At 39.6% G+C, this 13,144-nt stretch overlaps 1 protein-coding gene across 1 annotated transcript; it reads right to left on the reverse strand.

The window, feature by feature from the left end:
- Window positions 1-202: 202 nt before the first annotated feature.
- Window positions 203-8,449, reverse strand: steap4 (STEAP family member 4). The gene is made up of 5 exons (XM_007912057.2): window positions 8,239-8,449; window positions 5,132-5,590; window positions 3,820-4,347; window positions 2,984-3,148; window positions 203-1,021 (listed from the first exon to the last, which is right to left on the reverse strand). Exons 2-5 carry the CDS (start codon window positions 5,570-5,572, stop codon window positions 752-754), a joined length of 1,404 nt encoding a protein of 467 aa, XP_007910248.1. The 5' UTR covers window positions 5,573-5,590; window positions 8,239-8,449; the 3' UTR covers window positions 203-751.
- Window positions 8,450-13,144: the final 4,695 nt, after the last annotated feature.

The raw sequence follows: 13,144 nt of genomic DNA on the forward strand, positions 1-13,144 counted from the left end.
TCGCTGGATGTAAATTTGAGCAATGTGTCAGCAATGTGTCAGTATACATCACTCACTCCTTCTGCCATGACTCCTATCACTGCCGAGTTATATAAATGCAAGTTGTTGTTATTATTGTTTGATTTTGAGAATAACAAATAGCTTCAATGACCTGTAAGAATACTTTGGAACTAAAACCTTAAATATGCTAATGGCAATCATAGTATTTTAAAACCAAAATTAACTTTATTACATACAATTACATAAAACTATACAATATAGAAACAGGCCCAACTAGTCCATACTAGTGTTTATCCTCCACACAAGCCCACACCTTGTCCACAGGATGATCAAAGGTCACGTGACCTTATTAGTTCACTATTTCCTGAGGAGGTGTATCATCAAACATCAAAGATTTTCAAGATGGTGAATAATTGGCCAAAGATAACTTCAAATGTTCATTCCTGACACCTAAAGGCTAATTCTTCAGAACAAAATGTAGGATGTAGAATAGCAAACATTAAAAAAGCAAATATTATTTACTGTAGGTATAGGGCAACTGATTCTTTGAAGAACTTTCAGTCTTTACCAGCAGAAATGGACAAGCTTTTCCATAACAAATCAGAATCAAGATAATTAAGCTACCAAAAGCAGCAATAACTTCTAAGTTCTCAGTTACTTTACAGCATATCGGCGACTAAACAGATCTGTGGTACTCAAAATATTCTTCATCTGTTACGAGCAACTACAGATTAATGACTTAGACATCTTTTCAAATGACTGGTGCAGAGTTGGTTAATGCTTCTGTTGATTCGCTCTTTGAGTTCCTCTCCCAACCCTGCCGGATCCTGGTGATCTTACTGTCCACACACGGAGTAATGAGAATCAACTTCAGAACCAGCACAATGCAGGGAATCACCAATGAAAGCATATACGGCAGAGGAAGACCCCACTTGTACCTTGAAATGTCCAGAAATCTATTCGAGCCGTAAACAAAAACATGAGCAGTGCACAGCAGCAGGGTGACATGGCCGAGTTTGGACTGTAAGAAGAGAGAGAACATTTCACTGGATCTCATTTAGAATGTAACATTGTTTAAACCTGTAGGGAGGAATATCACCGCAGTCTAGATTTACTCTATTTATTTAGCATATTTGCAAATTGTTGAATGCAACCTGAACTTTGATTTTACCCATTTATATTATCATACATAATATTATTTGTCTAGGGAATACCCAGTCACTAAACTTTAAAGATTTTCCTGTGAAGCACTTTGGGATGTCCTATCAACGTGAAATGCCCTAAATCAAAAGTCACTATTTGCAGTTTCTTAAAAGAACAGACAAAAAAACTGTTTCAAAATTAAGATTGTATTAGGAGTTTACCTAATTCTGAATGCTCTGAAATGCTACATAAATAGAAAAAATCTAAAACCATGTTGAATTTCTCCCTGTCAATGCTATTTCCATGATTTCTTTTTATCAGTCAAAAGTATAATTCCCTTTCTTCAATCAGTTACTTGCTTCCAATACAAATGAGAAAAAAGTAGATTCTTCTCAATCAATATACTTTTGCTGCCCGAGTAGTACAGTATGATTGTAACACTATATGATTGGGCATTGAGTTACAAATATTACATTTAATTGTGTTTTTTTTTCTTAGTTTAGAGAAAACATCCACAAACACAGAAAACTTCTGTACTGAATTCTAAGAACTCTTTCTATATAAGCAAATGGATTTAATTTGGGGTATTTCTGAACAAGTTTCTTCAGAAGAAATGAGCAATTATCAAATTTATAAAACATCAAATGTGCAGGAAAATACAAAGTTGACCTAATATACTGTAAGCACCTTCAGCACCTCAAGACATCCTTCTGACGTGAAAGGGCCTATATAAATGCAATTTGTTGTTGTAAGAGGGAAAAAAAAGTAATTGTTCTGATTTTAACTGTATTTAGAGATTACTATTTTGTCACTATTAATATCTATTCTGGTCAATCCAGTAGCATGATCGTAGTTGCAGATTGAACATCTATGACAAACGTTATTTGAAATGTATCAATAGTGGAAGAAGGATGAGACATTTAAGCAGATATTTGTGTGTTCAATCGTAAGTTAAAGATCCCATGGCACTATTCGAAAAGAGAAGGGAGTTCCTTCCAGTGTGCTGTCCAACAATCGCCCTCAGATAAAATTAGTCACAGGATTACAAGATTACTTTGGATGAAGAAGTTCCTTCGACCCATCAGATCTCATCCTTCTGGAATACCCACCCTTCTGCCTTCCCATCATATCATCAAGCTGTTTTTTGAATGAGTTCAGTGTCCTAGCCTCAACCACCTGTTCCAGTTGTTAATTATCCTCAGGGTAAACAAAAGCTGGTATTTGTTCTGAAATTGCCTTTTGCAACTCCAAACTGAGTTTCTCTTGTTCCATTTCTTGGTGTATCCTAAAGTATTGATCCAAGTTTCATTTTTCTATTCTAATTAAAATTTTATACTACTATGAGACATTTTCTCTTAAGGTTTAAAGAGCCCTAGCTGGTCAAACCTTTGCTCAAAGCTCATTCCTCTAACATTGGGGATCTTCTTTGTTGCTGTTCTCTCCACTGCCTCTAGGGCTTTGGGAGCCCTTTTAAGTTGCGGTGATTAGAACTGTATGCAATATTCAAGCTGCGGTCTAACCACAGCCTGAGTATCATGTTTGTTATCTGAACTCAACTGATTTAGCAATATAGGCCAGTGTCCTATTTACCAAAACAATGTCTTACATCAAATAATGTCTTACATCAATGTCTTACATTGTTCTGACATAGTGAGCAATGAGTCAATTAATCCACATCCTGGCTGTCTGTGGGCTAGTGCAGTGTGCAAAATTAGCTGCTGCATTCGTATAAAATACGTAGTCATTACACCTCACAACAAATCTTGTGAAGAGCTTTCAGATATCCTGCTGATATGAAACACGTTTTACATATATCAAATCCAAGGATTATTGGTATTACCTGCACAAACTGGAACTCTCTCCAGTTTACAGCATTGCTAACTGATGGAAGAGACGTAATCCCGAGTAAAACAAAAAGACCAAAGCCCACGATTCCCATTGCAAGGTACAGGTCAACACTCCAGAACCACCATTGGTTGTACTCTGCTGTTTGATTCTTTTTTGACTGCACAGAGACAAAACTAACATAAGAGTTACTGTGTAAAGGCAGTGGAACTTAATACAGTTTTGGTTACAAGGAAGTCGACATTTACAACTTACCTGGTACTGTTTTGTTATAAGATTTTACGTTAATAATTAATTCCCCAAATGTACAATAAAAAACACAAATATTTTTTGCCAAGAGCACCAGAAATTATAGAGAATACCTGATGAACAATTATGAAGTATGATTGACATAACTCACAAATATTTTGATTTGCTAGTGAGCCATTTTCAATGCCATGAGTGAAATATAGATTGCATTAGGCAATTCTGTTATTACCCATAACCCATAGTAGTCTACCAAAAGGTAGTGCTAGGAATATATTACATTGTTGAGTGCTGTCCTGCGGATGAGACGTTAAACTGAGGTCTCGACTGTCTGCTCAAATGGATGTTAAAGATCTTACTTGAAAAGAGAACAGAGTTTCTCCCCATGTCATGGCCAACAATCCCCCAAACAAAGTTGTGGCTCATGTCCCAGGAAAAAAATGGCATTTAGTCCCTCTTTGAAGTTGTCAGGTTGCCACTGACGTCACTTCCAGCTTCCAGTTTTTCAGTTTCCTCCCTTTGATACATTCAATTGTTGAAATAAGTACACTTAAAATAAAAAATTATGCAAGCCAAGCTCATTACCTCTTTGATTGTATATTGCATCCATTTCCATCGAACTGAGTATCGAATTGGTATGATTAGCGTGTAGAAAACATGAAGGAAGGCGAAGGCTAGGGCTACAAGCCCCAGCTGTTTTCGACACAACATCCACCTGTCCAGCCAGTTTGGGAAACGCTTGTACTTTGTGCCTCTGTAGAGTTGAAGGAATGCAGCCATCACACCTGGCAGGTAAACCAAGCCCAGGAGGATGAGAGAGACAATTGGGAAAACACGGTTGGGAATGGAGACAACAATCCGGTAAGAATCATCAACTTGTTTTGTTACATACGGATTGATTACATCAGTCACCAAACAGTACAAGTAGATCAAAACGGTGAGGCCAGCCGTTATGATAAATGGAAGCCTCCACATTGGGAAGAGCTGCAGAGGGTAGTTTTCCACTTCATTGGCTGCTAACAGAGATCCCTGGTCTAAAGGAGTGAGGCCAATACTCCTGGCAATGTCCATCACCAAATGTTTGGCTTCACCATCCTCTCCACAGACAAAGACCTGTATTAAAGAACAGTAATAGATTAAAAAATTTTATTTTTTAATTTTCTATTTTCTAGTTGAAGATTGGACAGGAGGGGCTTTTTTTTGGAACATAGCAGATATTTTTTATCCCATTTCCCCACATCCTTTAAAAACCTTTACTTTCTAACTATTTATTTACTCCCTTTCAAGCGTGCCGATAAATTCTACATCTGCAGGTGTCACTGTTAGAAGTTCCCTTCTGTTTTTGAAAGTGCTGTGGGATCCTAATGCTCACCTGAACAGACAGATGAGACCTCTTTTTACCATCTCATCTGAAAGATGGCACCTCTGATAATGCAGCGCTCACCCAGGACTGCACTAGACAATGAGTTTAAAGTTTAAAGTTTTTATATCCTGGGGAAGCTGAGGCTAATTTTACCACTTCTACTAAGGCTGCAGCTGAGTTCTGCTGAGTAAAAATACATCAAGCTGATGATCTACTTGATCTATGTGGCTCAGCAGTACACACAGACATAGATCCATGCAGTGGGAAGCCACACAAAATATTTTATTACAGAATATAATTTCTCCAGTTCAAGATATTTAGCATAACAAGATTATCAGTACTTAAATTCCATTGCTATTCTATTATTTGCACCGTTATAGATTACAGAATTATTGAAAACACAGGGAAATCCACAATCTACTTCTGGGTATTTTAGATCTGAGTGTGAGCAGGAGTTCTAATCATTGGCTTGGAAATCTCAGAAGAGAGGTTCAGTTGGTGTTCATTGACAATAACATAAAATTTCAATCTTACCTGACTGTTTGCGTCCAGGTTCCCTGATTGCAGGGCCCAGGCTGAAACGGTGTTAAAGCCCTTCACCACAATGGCTTTGGGAACCAGCTGAGACAGATACGCTGCATTAGACTCTCGGTACTGGTTTATTTTCAGGTTGTTGCTCACATCCACCAGCACTTTACCATCAAACAAATCACACAGAGGTTGGAGGAAGTCATAATTTTCCCTGTGAACAGCCAAGAAGATGATCTGGGATCTTTTCAGAGCATCAGCGTGTGTGAACACCTCAGCTCCTCCAGGCAGCAGGGCAGAGTTCTTGGGGTTTCGGCTGCCGAATATCACGGGATATCCAGCCTTGATCAGCCTCATACCCAGGGACCTGCCAAAATCTCCAGTCCCCAAAATACACACTGCGTTCCGTTTGTGGACATGTTCACCTTTAAGTGAATTCATATTCATGAGTGCAGAGTTTTCTATCTGCGAAACACAAACAAGCCACATGGTAATTTTATTGAACAAAATGAAAAATATCACAGATGTTTTAATAGAGAAAGATTCCCATTCTAAAGAATCAGGCAGCCAGTAGTGGTATATATTTTTATTTTTGGTGAATTTGCCTTTCATAAAAATGATGGGTGGGACTTGGAATACTTTCTTATTTCGGAGATTTGGTGTCAGTACGGAACATTTCCAGGTTAGATACATTGCCCAAATAATGTACTTCAACTCCCGTCCTCAGAAACTACCTCACCTCAACCGTGTGATATTTACTATTTCACACACCAGCTTCTCAATAACCTTTCAGAATGGGTTTATTTATATCATAATAATAATAATAATAAACCCCACCATTGGGACTTGGAACTCACATCGTCTATTCTGGCGTTTCAATGCAGTGCTGGGTGAGCGCTTAATTGTTGTAGGTGCCATCCTTTAGATGAGGAGTTAAACCAAGGTGGACTTAAAGATCCCAAGGAACTATTTGAAAAGCAAAAGGAGTTTCTCTTACTTAGAAGTTGCTTCCTTTTATATACTGTGGAAATCTGCCACCAAATTAAGACTACATTTAAGATTCAATAACATCTTGAAATAGCAACAACAACAACAAAATTACATTTGTATAGTGCTTTTTACATTGGGAGGACGTCCCAAGGCACTGGACAATCAGTTTTTTGGACGCGAGCTGGGACGGGATCTGGGAGGTTGAAGGGCAGGGGAGAAGGAGGGTAACCAAAGAGGAGGTCAAAGAGGAGGGTCTTGAGGCAGGTCTTGAAGGAGGCAAATGAGGGGGCGAGGCAGAGGGACTGCAGGATGGAGTTCCAGAGGGTGTGGGCAGAGAGACAGAATACCCACCCGCCAATGGTGTGACCGGTGAGGCAGGGGACGTAAAGCAGGTCAGAGCCCGCTGAGCGGATGGAGCGGGCAGGTTGGTAAGGGATTAGGAGGTCGCAGAGGCAAGTTTGAGCAAGGCCATGGAGGACTTTGAAGGTGAGGACCAGGATCTTGAACTGTATCCTCTGCGTGATGGGAAGCCAGTGAGGTCCGACAAGGTTAAGGGTGATAGGGTCGCGGAGCCAAGTGTGGGAGAGGACATGGTCTGCAGAGTTCTGGATGATCTGCAGTCTATGGAGGGGGGAGTTGGAGATGCTGACGAGCAGGGAGTTTGCATAGTCGAGTCTCAATGTTATGAATTTGTGTATGAGTGTCTCTGCGGCCTGTGGTGTGAGTCAGTGGCGGAGCTGAGTGATGTGTGGTGATGGGGGAAGGCAGAATGGGACATGGCAAGATCACAAGAGTTTTGCAGTAAAATTAAAATATGTACTGAGCTAAAGCTGATATGAAATGTTAAGTCAATTTAGTTTTGCAGGCTAAAATTAAATGGTATTTCAGGCGTACCCTGCGCAGAATCACAGGTATCAAATCCATATCTAAATCTGCTATAGTGCAAATACTGGAGGCCCACCATGTGTCATGATGTCTTCCACTAAATTGCATTTAAGAGACTCATTACTCCTCAAGCTTTAGCTGGTAAGTGCACTCCCTGTTGTGCTTTGATCCATACAGATAAGACAAATCTCAGCTTCAATCTCCATTCTGTGGTGGTAACTGAGCTATCTAATATCAGTTGGGATCACAGGTCTTTTTTTAGTCTGCTTTATCTCCATGGGTAACACGCGGAGAAACCCATCACTATATCCAAATAAGACAAATTCTGCATATGCATGTCACCGATAAATGGAAATTTCCCAGTATCTGGATTGAAGTGTGTGCGCACTCTCTCTGGAAGGACTCACCCTTCTTACCAAAAATTTTAAAATATTAGGCAAAGGATAGCAAGAGCCAAGGACTGGGGACCCAAGTGTGTGCATTGGGGTATTGCTGGAGTTTAACCAGCTAAAACTATGCAGCTTGCCATTGCCAACCCCACTGCTTATCCAGCTAGAAATACCCTACTTGCTTTGGTTTGCCTTGTTAACAGGAACCGAGTGGGAATAATCCCTGCCTCCATTCACAATGTTTTCAATGGGGGTAATACAAATAGCTTCAGTAACCCTGAGCTAGGCAGTAGAAAAAATTAAGCAGGGCTCCCACTCATGTGATCACCATATCATAATCCTTGCATTTGATATAGCACCTTATCACGTCTTCGAGACACCTTATATCAGTGTTTACATTCAGTAACCACTTATATAAAATCTATACGGATCTTAAACACTCTCCATTATGATGCCTCAATATCAGTAGTCTTCTGACATTGTCTCAGTGCATGCATAACAAGTGATGAGATACAAAAAGATTATCGGTATCTGTGGAACCAAAGTCCAGCAAGAATCACCCTCAGGAGAAAAGCACAGAAAAGGAGAAAATAGGAAGAATTAATGATGGAAATTCAAAAAGCTACACTTTATCCAAATATATTTTTCATTCCTAAAGAGTTGCACATATTGTTTTACATTCCATCATCTATGCAGAATAAACTAAGTGCTGTTTCACACCATTTATCATTCCACGTCTCTGTGTCACTGAATGTGGTTATCTATTTATATAAATCTAAAACCATTCAAATAGCACACTTGAAATCCATACATATACATGCTTTAACAGTATTGCATTCACCTTCCTACCTGTAATACTTCAGAGAAGATTTAATTCCCTGCTGCAGGAACTGTAAAAGTTCAGAGGCAAACAAGCAGCTGGAAGCCAACATTTATATCTTGTCTTTAGGTCAAGTTCAACAGACTGTGATGTTTCTCCTACTCTTTCCATATTTAAACAGTCGGATTGTGCAATTCTGGAATTTCTGTCACATTCTCTTTTTTTNCTACCTCAGTCTGCCAGCATAGATCATTTCCAGTTGAATTCAAGCACACTTGGTGAGCCAAATATTCAAGGGAAATTCCCTGTGCCAATTAATTTTGATATTTGCCTTGTGCCTTCCCAGAAGAACAGACCACAAATTTACATAAAGATATTTCATCATGTTTTGGACCTGCAGGTTGATAGCTGAAAGTAGAACAGTCATAATAACAAACTGTAATGCCAGATCACAGCTGGATCAGTAACTAACTCTCATAACTTGTCACATACCACAAAAACTAACACAAGTTTTACACATCACATGGCAGGAAATTGCAGATGCAGCTTAAAGTAAAGTCGTCTTTGCACATCCAATGCAGGGTAATTTTTTTACTGGGAGCTGCTGTTTGGTTGAAAAATGTGAATTGTGACTGATAAATATCACGAAAGATAATGATTAACAACAACAACAACAAGATGAGGTCAAGTGCCAAGAAAGGGAGAGGGGAGAGGGGGAGATGACTTTAGGTTTGGTTGAAGAGGTAAGTGTTTAGGTGGGATTTGATGACAGATAGAGAGGAGATGAGACAAGAGGGGTAGATGGAGGGAGTTCCTAATTTTAGGGCCATGGTAGCTGAAGGCACAGCCACCGATGTTGGTGCAGAAAGAATGAGGAACACACAGCATTCCTGAGTCAGTCGTGTGAGTGAGCGAACAGAGATGTAGGGCAGCAGATCACTGTCAGGCAGTTGGGAACCAATTCTTTGTCAAGATGTATAACAAGGATGTTATCAACGCTCTCAAGGATAACCAACCTGCAAGAATGAATAATAATTCAAATAAGATCTATTCTTAGTATTTTCAAGTGAGACAGCGATTTACGTGTACTACCACCAAATAATTTACTGCATTCGCTGCTCACGATGTAGGAGACATCTCTACATTGGGGAGACGAAACGCAGATTGGGTGACCGATTTGTTGAACACTTCCGTTCCGTCCACAAGCACAACCCTGAGTTTCCGGTTTCTTGCCACCTCAACTCCCCCTCCCACTCTGACCTCTCCATCCATGGTCTCCTTCGCTGTTCCAATGAGCCACAGCGTAAGCTCGAGGAACAGCACCACATTTATCTGCAAGGGACCTTACAGCACTCTGGCCTCAATATTGATTTCAACAATTTCAGACCATAACAACTCACCTTCCCCCCCACTCCCTTTCTGTGACCATTACCACATCATCTGGGTCCCAGACACACTTTTTCTCTCCCTGATCTGCCTGTTTTATTGCAAGTTCTTTCCCCCCCACCCCCTTTTTCTTCTGCAATATTAACACCTCTTTTAACCCTGCTTTATTGCAACCCCCCCTTTGCTCTGCATCATTAACACCTCTTTAACCTGTCATCCCTTGTTCTCTACCCAATTTTCTCCTGTCTTCCTTGCCCTGCCTCCCCCCTCTCTGTAAGCCCTTAAAAGCCTCTCCCTCCCAACATGCCCCAGTTCTGATGAATGGTCGTGGACCCGAAACGTTGACTCACTTTCCTTTCTCCATAGATGCTGCTTGACTTGCTGAGTGCTCCCAGCGACTTCTGTTCTTGTTTTCTATTCTTAGTATGATTTGTTTTATACAAACATAGCTTTTAAAATGTGACAGTGACATTAAGTACAGACCTAGATGTAATAACCAATGTGACTATGTATATATATGTATATAGGATGGAATTGAATTGCCCTGAAAATGTACATTGTTGTTTTAAACTTTTGTAGATGTTTCCTTTAGAAAATAGAGCTAATTATTCCTTTCCCACACTGTGTTTCCAAACCATTATTTGTGACAATTCACATACCCTTGTTACAATCCTTGTATTTTGATATAAGTATTAAAACACTTCACAGGTAGTTACTATGTAGTTGTAACTGTAGGAAAATATGGGAGATAATTTACACATAGTGAGGCCTTACAAACAGCTATGAAGTGAATCGCCAATTTATCTGCAGGATTGCAGGAATGTTTTCGCACAGTCCCTCCGCCTTGCGGAGTCCCACCTGAAAACCTTCCTGTTTGACCGTGCTTACGGCCACCTCCCCAGCCCCCACCCTACTGGCTCAGAGTCAGGCTCCGCCACTGTTATGAGCTCTGAGACGCTACCATGCATGGAGCATACAAAGCCCTATCATGCTGTTGAATGTTTCAAAGCGCTTCACAGAATAGTGTAAAGTGTAGTAACTGTGTACTTGTAAGTGAATGTGGCAGCCAATTTGTGGACAGCAATCCTTCATAAACAGCCGTGAAATGAATGACCATTTTTCTTTAATTGGGGGATTTTTGACCAGGACACCAAGAGACACTTCTTTCCTTTTTCAAAGGTGGCATGGAATATTTAGCATTCCCTTTAGATCCTCAGTTTAAGGTGCCAAAGATAGCACCTCTGATAATACAGTGCTCTTTTAACACTGCTTTGGAATGTCAGCCTATACTATTTGAGTTCAAAGTCTCAAGACCTTCCTCTTTGACTGTGCCTTCTGTCACCCTCCTACTTGTCACTTACCTGTGAAGCACAGTTTCTATCGTTTAATCCTGTTGCCAGGAATTTGTAAGTATCTGAATTGCACTGAAATCTGTTGATAGTCATAATTTACTTAATCCTTCTTAATTTAGCAAATTGGATGCATATTGGCTGAAAATAGGATCAATACAAGAAATGCATCTCAAGATTCAATTCATGGTTCTTGGGGAAGTGAACTCAACTTCCTTTCAGACTTGAAAAGAGGTGTATCAGAATGAACCTTATAAAAACATACAAGATTTTAAACAGTATTGAGAAAATGATAATACTGCCTGCACTGAGACAGCAGAACAAGAGGACATAGGTTTAGAGTTGCAAAGGGTAATTTCAGGGCAGACACCACTAAATATTTCTTTACCTAATGGGAAATTAATGACTGGAACAGGTGATTAGGAAGAGTGGATCAGTTTAAAAAAAGAACTTGTTTCTGTGATGGGAGGTCAATGGGTCGAAGGATCTTTTTCATCCCAAATTATCTTCTGATCTTAATTTTCTGAGTCCTTTAGGATGCAATAATACTTTGGTAACCAGACTTTAATACAGACAAATGGGATACAAGTCCCCTTTCTCTCCTAGCTATAAGTGTCTTGCTAGGGTGATAGGCATGTCGAACAGATGATGAATATAGGTGGTGTTAAGGGTGGAAAGGTTGTGGAAGCTACAAAGCATCTCGGAAAAGAGCTAAACACGTTCCTGTCAAATAAAGAGATCCTTTTATTTAGAAATAATTATTTTGAAGGAATCTTGTGGCAAATTTGATGGATAGCTAGATGGATTTGTGGTCTATTCCTACTTGAAACTATTCCTTACTACAGACTTACATGTGCTCTCAGCCTGATTATTGTGCAAACACTCGTTCTGATCAGCTGGCTTCTTGTTGGTGGAAAAATATATAGGAAATCAATTTTACATTGTGGCTCTCCTGTCATAAATGTCGTAAACCCAAATAAAAGGTTTCAGCTCAAGATTAGAAATCCCTGAGATAAAAGACTTTATATGGAGTTATAACCTTATATAGAGTTATAATGGTGTGATTGGCATCAGTGATAATTAGTATATTATGTATCATTTGCAATTTTCCCCCCAGAGTCCACAGAAGAAAGCTATTTAAATTGTAAATACTGATTTCATAGAACATAATTCAGCAGAGAAATATATAATTTGGCCCTTGAAAACTATGTAGCTGCTGGCACTTCCACTGGAGCTAACCACTTTAATCCTTATTTCATGCTCTCCCTACAGTATTACAATATTTTGTTGCTCAAATGTTCAATATTAGTTTGGGACTCAATAGTCACTTGTGACTAAGCAGTCCATGTTTAGGTTATGTGCTCTTTCAGTGACAATCCTGCATTTGTCTTAAAAAGTAGGATCAAAGGGCAGTGTTCAATATCGAGGTTACAAAATCTGCATCCTTGGACTTTCCAGTCAAATGACGAAATGTTAGTAACCACATCCCAGTATAAGTACAATTTGCAGTCCATCCCTTTTTTGTGTGCATATGAGTAATTTACTTGCAGCATGTACCTTGGCATCACTTTCTGTTGTAATTATTTGTCTTTTGCACTGTTCGAGTTCAGCATTGAAATCTGACTCAGGTTATACTGGGTGGATTCTACATGTTTCTTATAGACCAGAGATTGAGATGACTGATTGGTCTTGGTCTCAGTGACATGAAGGTCAATTTGTAATCACACTGTTTTATAATATTAATCCTTGCATTTGATATAGCGCTTTTCATGTCTTCTCGACGTCTCAAAGACTTCACAGAATATGCTGTAAAGTGAATGGACCGTACATTTATGGGTGAAACGCAGCAGCCAATTGTGCACAGCAGTGTCCCACAAACAGTCATGGATTGAAAATGACCAATTTATTAATGTTTTGTTTTAGAGGGATTATTATTATGCGTGCGGAGTAAGGAAACTTGCCCAAGGTTTCGCCCTCTGCCTGGAATTGAACCCAGGTATCTCGCTTGCAAGGCGAGTGCTCTAACCACTGAGCTGCAGGACTCCTGGTAATAGTGAACAGAATGGAAATTGGCCAGATTTCTTTCATTGTCAATTTCCCTCCAGCTAATAAATAATGTAGAATAACTGTGGATGTTTCATATCATCCCCAGCACTTTCCAACACAAGTTGCAGACTATCCAGAACTCTGCAGTCTGTGT

Source organism: Callorhinchus milii, unplaced genomic scaffold (assembly GCF_018977255.1).
Source record: "Callorhinchus milii isolate IMCB2004 unplaced genomic scaffold, IMCB_Cmil_1.0 Scaffold2, whole genome shotgun sequence".
Taxonomy (NCBI): domain Eukaryota; kingdom Metazoa; phylum Chordata; class Chondrichthyes; order Chimaeriformes; family Callorhinchidae; genus Callorhinchus; species Callorhinchus milii.